Source organism: Pomacea canaliculata, linkage group LG10, assembly GCF_003073045.1.
Source record: "Pomacea canaliculata isolate SZHN2017 linkage group LG10, ASM307304v1, whole genome shotgun sequence".
Classification (NCBI taxonomy): Eukaryota; Metazoa; Mollusca; class Gastropoda; order Architaenioglossa; family Ampullariidae; genus Pomacea; species Pomacea canaliculata.
The window spans coordinates 5,233,799-5,250,932 of record NC_037599.1 but is presented as its reverse complement, the minus strand read 5'-3'; the positions used below and the strand labels follow the sequence as shown (position 1 = coordinate 5,250,932).

General features: G+C 37.9%; 2 protein-coding genes across 6 annotated transcripts; one reads left to right on the top strand and one right to left on the bottom strand.

Moving 5' to 3' along the window:
* Positions 1 to 4,808: 4,808 nt before the first annotated feature.
* LOC112573611 (tetratricopeptide repeat protein 33-like) lies at positions 4,809 to 8,157 on the bottom strand. Of its 3 annotated transcripts, none has more exons than XM_025254138.1 (5): positions 8,107 to 8,157; positions 6,592 to 6,820; positions 6,063 to 6,144; positions 5,698 to 5,829; positions 4,809 to 5,450 (listed from the first exon to the last, which is right to left on the bottom strand). In XM_025254138.1, the coding sequence occupies exons 2-5, from the start codon at positions 6,816 to 6,818 to the stop codon at positions 5,109 to 5,111; spliced, it is 783 nt and encodes a 260-aa protein (XP_025109923.1). In that variant the 5' UTR covers positions 6,819 to 6,820; positions 8,107 to 8,157; the 3' UTR covers positions 4,809 to 5,108. The 3 variants fall into 3 exon arrangements, with proteins under 3 accessions (XP_025109923.1, XP_025109924.1, XP_025109925.1); XM_025254139.1 differs by having other exon boundaries at positions 6,592 to 6,831; positions 8,108 to 8,130; XM_025254140.1 differs by lacking the exon at positions 8,107 to 8,157 and adding an exon at positions 7,758 to 8,081.
* Positions 8,158 to 8,228: 71 nt separating this feature from the next.
* On the top strand, positions 8,229 to 17,019 carry LOC112573608 (ATP-dependent DNA helicase PIF1-like). 3 transcript variants are annotated; one of them, XM_025254132.1, is made up of 14 exons: positions 8,229 to 8,309; positions 8,536 to 8,708; positions 9,571 to 9,735; positions 10,072 to 10,221; positions 10,870 to 11,299; positions 11,812 to 11,901; positions 12,714 to 12,867; positions 12,977 to 13,091; positions 13,534 to 13,640; positions 13,910 to 14,049; positions 15,740 to 15,846; positions 16,033 to 16,120; positions 16,399 to 16,544; positions 16,751 to 17,019. In XM_025254132.1, exons 3-14 carry the CDS (start codon positions 9,583 to 9,585, stop codon positions 16,988 to 16,990), a joined length of 1,920 nt encoding a protein of 639 aa, XP_025109917.1. In that variant the 5' UTR covers positions 8,229 to 8,309; positions 8,536 to 8,708; positions 9,571 to 9,582; the 3' UTR covers positions 16,991 to 17,019. The 3 variants fall into 3 exon arrangements, with proteins under 3 accessions (XP_025109917.1, XP_025109918.1, XP_025109916.1); XM_025254133.1 differs by having other exon boundaries at positions 8,253 to 8,267; XM_025254131.1 differs by lacking the exons at positions 8,229 to 8,309; positions 8,536 to 8,708 and having other exon boundaries at positions 9,039 to 9,735.
* The last annotated feature ends 115 nt before the right edge of the window (positions 17,020 to 17,134 follow it).

The window sequence follows — 17,134 nt, the reverse complement described above, 5'->3', positions numbered from 1 at the left end:
TGCCCGATGTCGAATCTGTGCTGATGGTGTTTTGCTGTAAGCTACACGAGTGGCTCTCCCTTATTGGATACACCTGATTGCGCACATACCTGGACAAAGACCCCGCCATTGTCTGATGGCTGACCTCATTGGGAAAATTGACTTTTTCTCACATTCGTTCAGTCAGCCTTGATCCCCGTTGCTCAGCAAAGGTGTATGGAGAAGAGTGAGTGGAGCAGAGCGAAATAAGGCTGACAGGGGAGGCTGGTTTCCATAGGTGTAGCCACGATCAACTGTGAACAATTCCAGCTCTTCGACCGTAGACTGAGGTGCTCTCATTTGCTCTGTTATAGTGGAGTCTGTGACCGCCACAACCTCTTCACAGAATGCCGTTAAAAATGCTTTCCTTCCCCTCCTTCCCTCCCTCTCTGTGCAGTCAGGCAGAACATGGAATTTTATGCCTCTTGGTAGTAGAGAAGTATAGAGAATCACCAAACCCAAAACTACCAAGATTTCCGTTTGTCATATCTGACCACACACTAGTCACGTGACAACAAGTACATTACGGGTTAGTTTTTAGCCTACAACAGTTGAGACGAATTATTTTAATGCAGGAGCTAAAACCAAAAAGGTCCTCGCACTATTTACTATGCCAAGCATATTTCATCTCTCCGAAAAATTCCACTTGATCGTCTGATACCCTTCCAGATGGTTTTCTTGAAGACATGCAGGGGCACATTGAAACCTCTTTGGACTCAGCTTGCACCAAGGAACTTCGAATGAAGAAGCGATTAAGCACCCGAAGTCTTTTCATAGCAAAGGGGCATGCACAGCACAAGCTGTTGTAATCCGAAGCCAGGTTACATGCGTTGAACCAAAATAAAGTGCACGAACTCGAGTACACTCACCCTGGCGCTGACGTCCAGGGTACACAGAACACCACTTACCTCTCAATCGAAAGCGTGCCTTCCGGTTAGGCCAGTCATCGAGGTTACAATACGAGAATGTCGGATCAGGCAGCATCTTCTTAACCCACACTGGTAGAAGCTCATTAGCACGGGTAAAGTACCGCACTCGATATTGTACTTTTACTAATTTTTAAAGTTATTATTTGCTCATACTCAAAGCGGAAGTCAGGCTCCAAATAAATTTCTTATATTATCACCAGCGATGCATCCTATAATGGTACTTTAAAACGGGTCCAAAGTAGAGTACCTTGTACGAGCTTTAACCGACTGTTGACATGGAGATTTGTGTGGGATCGGGTTCGGATCTCGACCCTGACAAACATATCTCAGAATGTGACACGTGTCTACAAGGCTGACCGTCGATGGTTTCTTTCGGGTTCTCAGGGGTTTTTCTATCCTGTGTATTTGTTTAGTTCCTGACTGCTCATTAGCAGTCGCACGCGTGATTTGTATGGCATTGAGATGGCATTGGAGACAAATTATCGAAACTAGGTACTTGAGCTGAGGTATTGTGTACGATCCCATCGAACAGACAGAAGTGGAACGTGGAGTCGTGTTTTGTTAGTGAGCCATACCTGCTGATAAGTATCTTCTCGGATGCAACAGTTAAAATTAGGACCAGGCCTTGTGAAGTCATGTGACTAAATTTGAGCCTCCACCCGGTTTCAGTCCGCAGGTTGGTTGAATGAAGCAAATTATAGTTTGAAAATTGTGAGAGCACCACACTTTGTCCATTTTAATTCCATGGCGAATATGGATTCTTCAGCACAGTAGGGCGCTTAGTCAATCAAGGACAAAATCCAGATGAATAGCATGGAACGCTCCTGCCTGCGTCAGAAACAGCTATGGTGTGTGTGAGAGAGAGAAGGAGGGTTAGCCCACTTTTACACCTTTTACAAAGCATCTACAACATCTGGAATAAAGAGGTTGTTAGTCATTTAAAATTCGAACTCGTTTTGTCACTTTGCGAACGCGCTTTTTTGGTGCATTTTGCACTCCCCCCTAAAGTTCTCATTTTGTTGATCGCTGTCATCATCATCATCATCATCGTCGTCATCGTCGTCGTCGTCGTCATCGTACGTAGTTACGGTCAATTTTAAAGATTTAAATCTTCAAACATCGCCATTCTCACCTGGCCTTAGGAAAGCAGGAGAAAATGACTCTCCTACACTGGAGAGTTTCGCTGTGTGTAAGTACTATTTGTAGCAGTCGTCACTTTCTGTTTTCTTGACAAATCCAGGTGTGAGTAAGAAAAAAAAAAACCCCACCAGTAATATAACATTTCTCATGCTTTTTGGTTATAAAATACCACCGGAATATGTTTTGTGATACTTTATGCTCCATCTCCAGCAATTTTCGCTGAACGCTCGAGTTAACTTTTAAGCGTTTGAAGAGGGAGGATGAGTAGATAGCGAAGAAAAGAATCACTTAGGTAATCTGCTGGAGCTGATAAAGCAATTCACACCAGTGTGCTCTACGTGGGTGGTCTGTATGGAGCTTCGATTTACAGTCTAAGTAGAAACTACTTTTTACAACAACAACAACAAAATCCTTTCATCGAAAATAATTATTTCATTTCCTGGAGTATTTCACGTCCGCTAACACCACCGTTGTTTTTTTGTTTGGGTTTTTTTTCCTAATCTTTGATTTCCCCCTCCCCGCCCGGCGAATGCGCGAGCACTCGACGTCTTTGTGTGCCCATGCATTTGTCCATATGTGTTCATCTGTAATATTATTCTGCAGGTATTTGAACTTAGTCTTTGTGTATCAGGGAGCCCATCGATAGCTTCAGAACGTGGGCTTCACGTGCAGAGGAAAAACACGCGCTCATCATTAATGGGAGATAACTGTGTGTTTGCTTTTTTTATGCAAAATCCTCGGATATTGTTTCACAAATCACCGTGAATATTTCACTCTTGGTAACACGAAATTTATTTAGTGAGTTAACCATCTACCCACCTACCCACATCCTTCCCGACATCGGTCTTCGTGACGTCCAGCTATCGATGACGTGTCCTTCTACTGGCAAGGAATTGTTTCTTGGGTAACACTGCACTACAGCAATCAATAAAAAACATAAAGGTGCTCCTGCTGAACGTTCTTGTCTGGTTTTTAAACGTGTTCAATCTCAGAATGGATAAAATCTTAAGAGCTTTCAAGGTTCATTTCGAAATGCGAAACTTCCGTGTGTGCGCGCGCGCGCTTGTTGTACTGTCCAAGTTCTGGCACAGTTTATGAACATGACTGAAGAGCCCTATAATTATTTTCCAGTAAACAATGCATTAATAAACTTCTCCGGCTCGTTCATCTAGCGGGGACTGAGAAACTTTTAAAGACTGTGTATGTGACTTATATCAGGGCTTCTGTGTGAGATGGTTTATTCCGTTAACTCTTAGTTCTTAAAGACGTATTGATCCTCACTTCCGGTGTCTGCTGCGCATGAGCAGTGAACATGAGTAGCGAAGTGCTCAGGAAGAGAAAGGCCGCAAGAGAAATGGAGCCTGGGGCATCTCTGACCCAGCACAAAAATTAGGGGAAAAGTTCTGAAAGAAAGGGAAATGATTCCCAATATTCTACGTTATTGTTGTTTGTAATGCAGTATTATTTCTGCTGTAACTGAGAATTATAAAATGTATTGACGAGGGCATAGATTTTTTTTTAACATTCATTTCCTCATAATTTGACATCATACTGGGAAGGCAGTGTGTAGTGAAGTGGGGACAGCCTACCCACGTCATGGCTCGCTGGGAATAGTGCCGACAGTTATTCATCGCTGAGCGGTCATTGACCCAGGACTAAGAAGCCACTAAATAATGGAAATCAATCGACATCATGTTTCTGTTTTCTGCGTTCCCCTCGCTTGCTCCTCCAGTTCCCATACCAACCCCTTTTGTTTCATCAAATACACAACATCCAGAGACTTTATAACATTATGGAATACCTTAAGTTCATCATCCCTTAACGTCGATCTGTCTACATGTTACGTTTATGTACACAACACTTTAGTCGCTGCAAACAGACAAAATGCGATCTCTCAAAGTGCCTCAAGGCCACTTGTCTGCAGAATATCTCTTTTTAGGACTTTGTTGTACCCAGGATGCAAGTAACGACATAAAACCATCCAAATGCTCTCTTCTGTGGCTGCGATTAGACCCTCCCACCAATCTCCCTTCCCCAATCCCTAACTGGCGACCGTGTTTCTGGTCACACCTGCTTTGTCTTCAGGATGTTGACACAAGGCGACTTTGTCTGCCGCCATCAATGAATACCTGTCAACACTGAGTGCGGGCTTCAGGTGACATTTTGTAGAGGTTTGGGCTGTTTTTCTTTCTTCTTTTTTTGTGCAAAGATAATACCGTGTTTCCTCGATAAAAAGACCTAGCCCGAAAAATGCTTTGGAATGATTTTTCAGAATGTTCTTGATATAAACCCTGACTTAAATATAAGCCGTAGTTAAGATCGTCAGCCAGACGGTCCGTTGAAACACAAGACGGACTTTTTAAATTATAAATTATATTGAAATATAAATAAATAGTATTACAAAAACCTTGCCTGAGATAAATCCAATCCCTAACGCCTAACTCCCCATCAAGCAAACGGTTACAGGCTCATTTTTACCTTTACCCTTTAACTTGGGATCAGCCTGGTACCTCTGGTCCACAGCTAAAGTACCTGGATAAGTTTCTACCACACATCTTTATTCCATGTGGTTCTGATAGAGAAGGCACAATCCATCTTCATAACCTACAAATCTCAGAAATCTCGTTTCCATCCGCTTCTTCAAATATACTGCAGTTCCAGACAACATCTCTTGTCAAAATCCACTCATAATTCTTCCTCCTATATATAACTATGATCAAGTTTCATCTAGTCATCATTTATTACCATACCTGTACAAAGTTTTCAAAATGCATTTTACAAGAAGTGTAACCTCACTCAAATTACTTTCAACATCTTCGCAAAAGAATAAAGCTATCATGTCCAACCTGTTTTCATCCTCGTCACAGCCTGCAAGAAAACAGTCATATAAAGTACCTATTTCACAACAATCCACAATCAGCATGCAACCTTCATTCCATTTAATAAGAATTCAGTACAGAAACACTTCAAACAAATAAATGACTTACGAACCACAATCCACCAGCTTTTCATGAATGCAGACTATCCTCTTAGGTGCACATAGTTAGGGGGTACATTCAACAAGGTAAGCTGCCCATTCTCTGTGATCTCCTCATTGTTCATATTCCTACCGGTCCTAACACTCATAGGCACCACAGGCAGCACTTCAGAACCATCAGAAGAGTCTTCATCTAATGGCACAAGTTTAACTGTGCAAGAAAATTCTTCTTTCCCTGGCACACCCTTTTCTGTAGCCTTGGTAGCTGAAGAATGTTGACAAAATTGCATGCGATCTCTGATGGAGCATGCCCAAAGCAAGTCAGCCTGCCAAAGTTCGCTATCAGATGGATTCAGCATGACGGCCTTGCAAAAAGTGCGCACTGCCTGTCAGCAACAACAGCAAAGTGAAAAAGTGTGATTAGGACACAATAAGCTTATGACAATCAATCATACACAATAACTTTTCTCATTATCCCATTTTGATATTTAGATCATTTAAATTTTTTTCTGATGATTCTGCAGCTCTTCCGTGACAATTTTGCAACAAGCTTTGACAAGAAAGATTTAATACTGGCCTGTACTTATTAAGATGTTATTTAACCTATAGTTTTACTCATTCCGAAGTACTCACAAGGTTTACTTCTCCCATATTAAGCAGAGCTCTTCCTAATGTTTGTCTTGCCTCCCACCAAGTTGGATCTAATTTAACAGCATATTCAGCGGCTTGTACTGCTGGAAATACTTCCCCTACAGCCATCAGAGCCTGAAAATAAGAACAATATACAGTTAAAATAATAAGAATACAGAGTTATGAAAATAATAACACATAGTTTTGAAAAGGAATAACCATGCAAGACAAGGGGTTCTAATAATGAGCCATATCTGAAACCCACATAATGCAAATAAGTGCCAATCATGTTCTGTGTGTTGAATTAGCATTTTCTTATCACTGTGTAAAAAGAATGGAAACAACCCAAAGCAGCACATTTTCAGTACCTGGGCTTTCATGTCTAACATTCTGCTGTTTTCTGGTGACAGCAATAGTCCTTCATCCCATTTCTTGATAGCCTCCCAGTATCTGCAAAATTGGGCAAACTCCTTGATGCAGTATGTTACAACTTATAACAGTTAATACAATTTCTAACATCATACAAAATATTTCTTTTGAGCCTTCTCTAACTTAAAACTGTTTAAAAGGTATTTACTGACCACAAGAGCGGCATTTAATCAAGCAACCTCTTTAAAGTTGGTGCTTCCTGCTTTTTATTTCTTATTCCTTATATTTAAACACACTATCTTCAAATAATTCTTTCCTTTTATTTCTGCTCTTCTTCTCAGCTATGTGTTTGAAAACAGTTCAGCATCAAGCAATATAAGCTGGTTTTTTTTTTTACTTCATTTGGTGGATAATTATAAAGTATGTGTAACAGCTATTTACTTAGAAGAAATTAAGAAGCATGTGAAAAATCACCTCATCTTCAAATACACAAATAAAGACTAATAAAAACACAGTGGAATATGAAACCTTTCTGCTTGAGCAAGTATAGCCCCTTCTTCCATAAGTCGTTGGCTTTTGGCTTTAGCATCTTCAAGACATATTAAACGACGTTTAGGCATTAAAGTTAACCAGTCTACTTCTCCTCGAGTTACTTCATTGTCCAGCCCTTCATCTTTTGATTCTTTTTCAAAAGTGACTGAAGCAGCCTTTACAATGGATGACCCAGCCTTCCGCTTCCAGCCAAATGATGTCATGGCTGCACAAATGTTATACAAAATATCTCCTGCTGAATTTTACAACAGCATAGACAATATTTTATAACAAAAGAAGTCATCAGAATGTCTTAATACTATTTACAAAATATTATTTCTAAACAAATGTTTATCTAAGGATAATTCAATAACTTCCTTTTTGTCCTCCACCGAAGGCATAAATATTTAAATAAAGCTTATGTGACAAACAGAAATTAATTTTAAATATGTTCATTACATTATAATCATTAGTTACAAAAATCAGATCTCACACGCACTTGTCTAGCAAGAGACAAATAATAAGAAGAAGAATGTTTAGCATGTAATCCCTGCAAAGTGGCCAGGCTTTCCATGCTTCACATTATCAGGTCATGCATAAGTAATACAACTGATAGGGGAAGGGTACTCTCTTTCTCTCTCAATAAAAAAACACAGGTGCATGAAAAATACACACCACACACACAGTAAACACATCTTAAATGAAAAAGAAGTTACTGCAAGAGTTATTTCTAGAACAAGAAAGGTCATTAACACTCTTGAAATTTGGAACAGGTGAATGGTTCAAAATGAGAATGGCAGCAAGTTCAATCATTTAAGTCCAGCATATGAAATTCACGAAATTTTTCTGTGTGTACTTTTTGCTGGATTGCAGTAGCGTAGGAAGGGGGGAGAGTGGGCACTCGCCCCCTTAAAAAATACTGAGGGGGCATGAATATACCCCAACACACACACCAATGCTTAAGATGCGATTCTTCACAAAATTACAATGACAGGGACGTTAGAGACAGAGACAAAAGACAAATTTTTATTTACGAGGATAACACAATAAACAAAAGTTATGCTTTTTATAATATAGCCTTGATCTAAAGAAAAAAGAAACACGACTAAAACAAAAGCATTAATTGAATGGGGGTGTGTTTGTTAGCAGACTGACTTGCAAACCTCGAATGTGATTAATATATGATTATGAGGTTTATCCTATTCTGAATATTACATAATTTTTGTGATTGTTATCACCGGGTGAGTCATTGTTCTGTGAGTTTGGTTTTTTTTTTTCCTTGTTGAGTGTAGCTTTGTCGTTTAACACTGAAAGCATCATATATGTTTTTATTGTTATTATTAACAGTACAATTTTGCCAACGCAAAATTTAACGGTATTTAAAGCTGAATGCTCAAAAGCATCTTTAAGGGAACCGGATTTCTGGGCACTGTTTGTTACACTGACAGCACTTATAAAGTCAGAAGTAGGGGAATTAAAAAAAATTTAGTCAGATCTCAATGGTACACTCACAGCCCGTGGGTACTCTTCCCTTACCAGCTGATGCTTCTACTTCCTGTGTCCATTAACCTGACTGTCCATTGGTTGATTCGTTCGGCTTGTAGAAAGAAAGAATTGTATTGGTTATCTTGTACGGGAACACATGAGTTCAAATGGATATTGTCTAGGACGCTGTGAGACTTTGATGTCCATCTGAATTATGTACTTTGCGGAACGTCAGTTTACTGCTATAATTGTATTTGTCTAGATTTCATTTTAAAACATTTCATGTTTTTCGTATTTACTATTGATTTCGGATACGGTTGTCGAGTGTTTCTGCTCTTCTCCTTTTAGACACTTCGTAGACGAGAGGCAATAGAAATATTTATTGTTTCAGAGAGACATTGAGAAAAACAGAATAGCTTGTGAAATCTTAAATCTTTGTTTACTCTGCCTCTGAAGATAACGATAAGACAAGGAACAGTGAAAAGAGTGTACAGACAAGGAACAGTGAAAAGAGTGTACTGCAAGATACCGTCCTATGAATATCATAGGTGATTAAAAACAGATACTGCCACGACATCGCTGTGAGATAACAAAATTGTTCTAGGCGGTTAACAAGACCAGGTAAAGAGGTGAGTTGTACAATGTTACATTTAATGTTAAAGTTCATGTAGCCGTATTCTGAAAACTAAGAGGCATAAACTAAAGTAACGTCATTTTTAGAAGTTACTTGCATGGTACTTACCCTTGTTCCCGACCTTCCATACTCAGTGTTAATGGACAGAGGAACCGAAACAGTTTTAGACTTAAGTGAAAATAAGCTCATGGTACTACGTTAGTTAAAACAATACAATTTTATTGATGCTGTAGCTTTGCGGCCCTATTCTCCACTGGGGGTGATTAGGAGCAAGAAGAAGAAAAAAGATCGATGCTGTAGCTTTCGATTCAGAAAGTGATTAAGTATTTATATATTTTCACTAGTACAAGCCGATATTTTTTATATCAAGCTAGAGACATTCTGCTTTTCAAGAACTAAAATAATTGATTCTTTGAAAGTCAACAACATTAAAAAGACTGTGTTGGTGTCAGACATTCAAATTTAAGACTTCAATAGCATGTGAAAATTATTGTGTTGAGACTAACAACAAGAGCGAGAGAATGAGTTAATTTGCGTATCTTCATACCGATCTGATTTTGTATTCCCATTAACTTCAAAGAGAGCCATAGGAATTTTATCTGTGTTGTGTTTTTGTAATACGCAGAGAGCCTGGCTTTGGCTGGGATACTGCACTGGGATACCCCTTCTTCAGATTTTTAAGGGTCCCTGTTCTTTGCCCAAATTTGAACGGGACCCCATTGACGAAAATTAAAGGAGTCCTCAGAACTTTTAATGCGTACTGTATGCAATTTTTTCATAAGCAGAAGCCCTGACACATGTATACAAATATATCTTCATCCATGTTTGCTTATTGCACTCTCACTGTTTCTCTTAAGGTTTCAAGCATCATGCAGAATGGCAGCATTGTGTGCTCTGTGTCATTGGAAGAGGTCTCTGGAACAGGTAGTATCATAAAGAAAACACAGCACAAGAATGTGACTCTCACACTAGGGCGTGATGAGTTTAAAGAGCTGCAGCTCTTTTTAGATCTACCTAAAAAGGTCAGTAATCATTTTCTTTTTCAGCTTCTTGGGATTACTAGTTAAGAAGTGGTGAACTAATTTTGTTTTCTTTTTATAACATTAACAGATGAAAAGTATTAGTATGTCTGAAAACTGTGTTTTTTAACAATTCTATAATGTCTATAAAATGTGTGCATATCATTTTGGAAATTAGTTCATTAAATGTTGCTGCTGCTCAACTCCCTGATAAATTTGGGCAGATGTATGTCAATTGTGCAATGACTTTTTAAAATTTTATAAAAATGCTATATTTGTAGATTTTCCCTTTCTAAAACAGGAGAATATTGTGTAAAATGTTACTACTTTTCATGACAGGTGATGCACATGTGTATTCGTGAAGTGGTTGTGCACAAAAAATTTATGAAAGATGGAAAAGCCACAATCAGACTGCCAGATCAACGACTACAGCTTTTGATCTCTAATTGCCCCCCAGATAAGCTAGCAGTCTTCCTGAAGACCCTGCAGGTGTCAAGAACTTTATCCAATTCTACCTTAAGTGCATGCTAATGCATCAGAGATCATTTTATTTTTCCTTTTGTATATAAGGATTTTCTGACTTGCTTTAGCCTTATTTATCAGTTGCTTTAATTTCAGAAGAAGGTTGCAAGTACCTTTTTTTAAATCTCTTACTGCCTGCATTTCCTTCAGATACATTTAAATGGAACATGTTAGTGTTAGTATATGTTTGCTGCATCTAGCATATGGTAATTGATCAACTATTCTTTTGGAAAGTGACTTGGAGGTCTTTAAGTATTGTCGACTCTACATTTAAAGAGTTTAGAGTTTCAAGTAATAGTCATAATACTAGAGATTGACAAAAGCAAAGGAGTGTCTGAATACAGCAAATTTCTTACTTGCATCACTTTGGCCATCCATGAAATTGCTTATTCTTCCTTTGTGACAATACAAAATATTTAGAGATGCCATTATTAAGAGACAGTATATTAAACTTGGTTTATGATAGTAATTGCAAAATTAACTGCAGTTTCCTTATGTTTAAACCACTATTCATTCTTAAAAATACAATGTTATAAATTATGCATGTTTTTTATTTGTATACCAATATTCACCAGTCTGCTCACTTTTTAATCATTACAAAATTTTAATTTCCAGACAAAGCTAGAAGTGCTTCGTGAGAAAGGATTTGTATCCCAGAGACAACGTATGTTATCAGAGGAACCCCGGGCATTCACTGAAATATCACCACTCACAATCAAGGATCTGCAACTTGCACAAACTGCCAACAGAGGTAGAAATGAGGCAAATACACTTTCCACTACTTTGAGCTCAGGTGGAGTAAAGAGAAAGTTTGTGCCTTCTGAAGGCCAAGAGAACTTGCCAGCAGAATCTGCAGCAAACAAAACTACTATCAGCAAGAAACAGAAAGTCTGTAATAACATCAGTCCTTCCAAAATTATAGTCCAGCCAGTGAAATTGAATAAGGAGCAGATGTCGGTGCTAGAAGCAGTGTTACGAGGCCGTAACATATTCTTCACTGGAAGTGCTGGGACTGGGAAGTCATTCCTGCTTAAACGCATCATTGGTATGTAAGCAAAAAGTCTGTTTATCGTGCAATGGCAGGTCAAAGGTGACATTACTCTGAAACGAAGCCATCTCTTACAATAAAAGGTGCTTATGTGGTGGGTCAGGTCAGCATCTGTTTTTGATGCTACTAGTCATTTAGCGTTTGGACTGTAGGACTGGTGTAGCAAATAGTTTGCGTCATCACCAGAATGAACTGCAATTGAAACATTGGTGTGTGCTAATGTATTTTTGTTGTACATGTGTCTGGGTACATGCCTTCACTTCTGTTATTTTAAACATATACTTCACAGCTGGAGATATGGTCTGGTAGTGCAACTGCAAACACCTGTCAATAGTAAATTGAATGTTGGCACCTGTTTGCAAACCTTGCTTTACCATGATAAAGCCTTAATTGCTGGCTCAGCATAAAACACCAGTCTCCATGTAAAAGATGTTAGAATGTGTTTATTTCACATAGGTAAAGAAGGAATAAATTAACAACTTTTTAATCACATTTAAACAATTTTTCAGGAGCCTTGCCTCCACACCACACCTATATTACAGCTAGCACAGGTGTTGCAGCCTGTCACATTGGTGGCACCACACTTCATGCCTTTGCAGGTAAATACTATGTGTTGGATATTTTAATGTTAATGCTAACCTGAGTGAAACATAATTTTCAGATTTGTGGGCTCTGTTGGTTATAAGATGCTAGTTCCCACAATCAAAATGAAAATTGTTCCATTCATGAAATGCAAACCTTTGTTCTCACACGAGTTTTGGAAAGAAGTCAGGACCTTGTTTCCCTTGACATCAAAACAATTTTCTTAATACAAAATATTATTTTTCAAACTGAATACCACCCTCATTTCTTAAGCTACAATCCTCAAAGATCACCATGCACAGGTCGTCAGATATGTTTACACTGTCAAGGATACCATCACAAGAGGTAAAGCTGGAATCATTTGTTAATTAGGCTCATCCCAGAATAGTCATGATGTCACAAGCTTGGCCTTCTGTGCATGGTGAATATTATTTGTGGATGTGTATCTTGAGAACCAAGGTGAGTTATCATTTACCCACATTTGGGAGCAGGATTTTTTTGTAAATTTTAATGTTTGCAGGCTTGTATCTCCAGAACAAGAGTGCGCACTCGGACTGTGTGAAATAATATTGTGCATCAAACTCAGCTTATTCAAATACCTTTAAACCCAGCAATGGTTCAAAAAGAATGTCAAAGCAGCACCTTTGGGTCTTCAGCGGCATTTTAAAATGCCATATTGTAAACACATCTTTTCCTTACCTCAGGCGTGATACAGCAATACATTTATGAAATATGAAAAGAATAAAAAGATAATGGGAGTGGCTCTTTTGATGAAATACCAATGAAGCATTATTTACCGGATAATCATTTTTCTTCTCTAACTATATAGGGATCGGCTCAGGCAAAGGGGACTTGACCCAGTGTGTAGAGTTAGCATCACGGCAGCAAGTGGCACAGCATTGGAGGCGCTGTCATCATCTCATTATTGATGAAATATCTATGGTAGATGGTGACTACTTTGAAAAACTGGAAGCTGTTGCCAGGTAAGATTGTGTGGGTATATGCAAGCAAACTTGTGGCATGCATGTATCATCCACTTGATAAACTTTATTGGTTTCAGTCTGATTTGTCACTGTTTACATCTTTATTCAGAAATGTTCGCAAGTCAGATCAGCCATTTGGGGGCATTCAGCTGATTGTATCCGGCGACTTTCTTCAGCTTCCTCCTGTTGCCAAAGGTAGCAACAAAGCCCGCTTCTGTTTTCAGGTGAGGAATATTCAGCCAACATTTTTAGAGATAATGTTATTAAGTAGTTTGTTTTGTTTTTTTTCAATCGTGTTAAACCCCACCCACCCACTCCTATTTGAAAAGGGTTTTTTATATTATTTTGCTTATAAATGATTATAAATAATTTTGCTTAGAAACCCTACTAATAAAATTGTAACAGAAATTTTCTTGTTCATTCTTTTATCATAGGTGAGACTATAGAAAGACCAATCCCAAGCTGTTTGCAAAGATTGTTCTGAACACTAATTCTTTTAGAGACCCCATGAAAGAGATGTGGAAGGTGTATCATCTGACTGCAAATAACCTTTCACCAGCCTTGAGCATTTTAGAGATCATCTTTGCAACAACATAACAGATGCCAGGATTGATATATAAAAGATTAATCAGTTGAGTACTTTGGTCATGACTGTGGTTGTTGCAGACTTCTGCGTGGCATAAATGTATTCAGACAACACTTGAGTTGAAAGAAGTTCATCGGCAGTCAGATTCTCATTTTATAAAAGTTCTTCAAAGTGTCCGTCTTGGCTTGTAAGTTGCATGGCTGACAAATATTTTGTTTACATTTTTAAAAAGCATTCATAATTTTGAGATTTTTTTTTTTCACTCCTAAACAAAAGCGATTTTTCCCTATTGTCCAAAAAGTATGGTGTTGTAAATTATGTTTGACTTAGTGGTATTTGTGAACTTGTCATCTGAATTTTTTAACCATGTGATGCCTTTTATTACTGAAAGATATATGCAAGGATTTCTAAAAAGTGTGCAAGTTTAATCACAAAGAATAATAATTTTTGTCTTAGATGTCCATCATATGTCACTGAAACACTCATGAAGACCTCAAGAAATAAAGTGGAGTGCAATGGCCTTCTGGCAACACAGCTTTGTACACACAAAGAAGATGTTGAAAGTATTAATCAACATAAGCTTAAAGGCCTGGAAGGTATGTCATCTGACTGTATAGCTTAACCTTTGGCCTGTTTTGGGCATTTTAATACTAAAATACATTTGAGTTTCTTTTTCTGTCCTACACAATTATTTGTAATTAATCTTTTATACTTGTATCAATCCTGGTATATGTAGATAATAATATACATTATTAAAATAATTTTATGAGTTCACCATTTTTAGTAGAGTAGCTAAGGGCTTTATTTTCACAAAAATTTATATGGCATCTGTTTACAGTGTTGGCTGCTTTGCCATAATATATAGCCTTAGTTGCTGGCTCAGTGTAAAACGCTCATTCCCAGCCCTACCCCCTTCACATAAATTTAGTATACACTTGTTATTTTGTTGCCACCTATCCAACAATTTCAGTGAAATGGGAGTGTGGTGACATGAAGAGGGTATTTATATATAGATGAGTCCCATCATGCAGCATTATGTGTGTGATGAATTTACTGAGTTTGCAATAAAAGCTATTTCGCTGCTGACTTGCAATGCATGATCATCTTGTAAACTAGCATAGCCAGCCATTAGAATAGTTTGTAGTCCTTACTTCTGCTCCAGAATTTGGCCTTAGCATACAACCCATCATAAGTAACAAAAGCATCTTGTAATCTAGTATTCACAAGGAAAGTATGCTTCCACTTATTGTTTACTAGACCTTTGTCCACCCAAATAGAGATCTTATTCTTATCAAGCCCCATTAACTTGGAACAAATTACCCTTCTGCATGCTCCTGGATTCAGCTCTCATATTGGGCACACTGTCCTTTCTGTGCATGTGGCATCTGTTTACATGGCTGGCTGTCTTGCCGAGATATAGCCTTAGTTGCTGGCTTGGCGTAAAACACTAATTCTCCGCCATCTCCTTCGGCACACTGATTCTTTGACACCTTCAAGTCCAGACTTAAGACATGCTCTTTTCAAAATCAATGACTTCACCCTTCCATGTCCAGACTGGTATAATGTGTTTTTACTCTGTGGGTGTATCTGTTAAATGAGTACATGTGTGTGTGGATGTTAGTGTGCAAGTTATTTAAAACTGCTCTGTTTGTAGCTTTCTTGTTGTGAAGCACTCCAAGCAAATTATTTTGGAAAAGTACTGTATAAGCGTTTCATTATAATTATTAGAGCTTTTCTCAAGTCGTTTGCTCATTCTAACCTTTTTTGTTTATTCACAAGAATGGTAACCAAATGTGTATTATTTGTCTTTAGTCATTGTGTTCAATGCGGATCTCTTGTTTGTTTTTTGGGGTTTTTTTTTTTTTTTTTTTTTTTTTCAACACTCAAGCAAAACCAAAAATTAGTGTCAAGACCAGTTTGGTCTCTTCAGGCCTAAACTCTGGGTATCAAACATATCATACCCATAACAGTTTAAACTTAAGTACTACCAACAGATTGGGTGGAACATTAAAGGGAATGACAGGTTTGGCAAGGGTATCATTACGATTGCGAGATAATAAGATGACTGTAATTAACTGCACTTGATATTTTACACAAATGTGATCAAGTATAATCTACCAAAATTTGAATAAACATCATGAAGCAAATTGAGTACCTTGAAAGCTGTTCTCAATTCTTTTAAACAGTCAAAGTATACAAGTCCTATTTATTGACTTGTTAATTATTTATGAACAGAGTGCCTCAGTTTTGAAGTTTCCAAACTGAATAGAAATGGTTTTCATGCAGGTGCCTCGCGAACATTTGCTGCAACTGACTCTGAAATGGTATATAAGCAGTCCCTAGATAAACTGTGTCCCGCGAGCAGCACCATAGAGCTTAAATGTGGAGCTCAGGTAAGGACACATCAGCCTAGGGACATCATGTGTGAGAAAGGTATTTCTTGTTTGGCATGTAGATTTTCAATGTCGCTGTATTTTCACTCAGACCAGTCTGTTGTTGCATCAGGGTCTTTATATGCTCTACTTAAATAAAATGTGGACTGTTATGATGCTGAATTATTTTTTCTTTTTTTATTAAAGGTTTTACTTTGTAAAAACCTTGATGTTCAGCGAGGTCTTGTAAATGGAGCACGTGGCATAGTCACTGGTTTTGAGCCTGGTGTGGAAGGTAAAACTGTTTCCTAATGTAGTTCAAATAATAATTCATATGTATTTGTACTTGCATCTTTATTATCGCATGTTTATGTTTAACAAGTGACCTTTAGTCACTCCCTATTGTGACTGCTATTAGTAAAACAATATTCAGCATGTTACTTATGAGGTTCGTTCTTTCTATCGATATATTTAGTTTCTTTGTGACAAATAAGTTATCTTGATCAAAAGGGGTTTTTTTGTTGGGTCCTTTTTTTTTTTTTTCAGTTTTGATTTTGTCATTTATTTTTGAAGGTTTACCCATTGTCAAATTTGCCTGCGGTTTGCATGAAACAATCAAACTTGCAAGATGGACATTCAGAATGGGTGGAGGATTAATGGTGACTCGGAAACAAATACCACTTAAATTAGCTTGGGCTATCTCCATACACAAAAGCCAGGTCAGTGATTTTAGCTGTGTAAATAGTTAAATGTATTCTGGTTTGAGTGGTCTTTGTCACAGGTTTTTTCCCCAAGATTTTTAAAATCTTGTTTTGGTTTTAATGTTGCAGCATTTATTTATTTGAGAACTTTTCTTAATTATTTGAAACCAGAGTTTTAAGTCTACTGCTAGCTTGTCATTGTTTTCCTACTATGGTTTTGACAGGGCATGACTCTTGACTGCGTGGAAATCTCCCTGTCCAAAGTTTTTGAGTGTGGTCAGGCCTATGTGGCATTGTCAAGAGCCAAAAGTCTAGAGGGACTCCGAGTTGTTGGTTTTACAGGCGACTGTGTGCGTGCTAACACAGATGTTTTACGCTTTTACACCAAGTTACAACTGATACAGAATTCGGTGGAGCCTCGGGAAGTAAAAGCAAAACATGAAAACACAGTGAAATTCTGGTGATTCCAGCATGCCTCAGGTTATAGAGGATATTTGTGATATTTTTGGTTCCTGAAATGTGTTGTGATTCATATTTTTATATTCTAATACTACTTGAACAGAATGCACATTTTCAAGTCATGTTCTACTGCAAATGCAACTTATTAT

Bases quoted from the DNA above. Each gene is read 5' to 3' on its own strand.
- LOC112573611 (XM_025254138.1), bottom strand. From the start codon at position 6,818: ATGACATCATTTGGCTGGAAGCGGAAGGCTGGGTCATCCATTGTAAAG. The intron at 5,830-6,062 runs GTACTGAAAATG...TCTTATTTTCAG, and splicing joins TGTTAGACATGAAAGCCCAG to GCTCTGATGGCTGTAGGGGA. The intron at 5,451-5,697 runs GTGAGTACTTCG...TGTTGCTGACAG, and splicing joins ATATGGGAGAAGTAAACCTT to GCAGTGCGCACTTTTTGCAA.
- LOC112573608 (XM_025254131.1), top strand. From the start codon at position 9,511: ATGTATACAAATATATCTTCATCCATGTTTGCTTATTGCACTCTCACT. The intron at 11,300-11,811 runs GTATGTAAGCAA...ACAATTTTTCAG, and splicing joins CCTGCTTAAACGCATCATTG to GAGCCTTGCCTCCACACCAC. The intron at 13,092-13,533 runs GTGAGGAATATT...TGGTTGTTGCAG, and splicing joins AAGCCCGCTTCTGTTTTCAG to ACTTCTGCGTGGCATAAATG.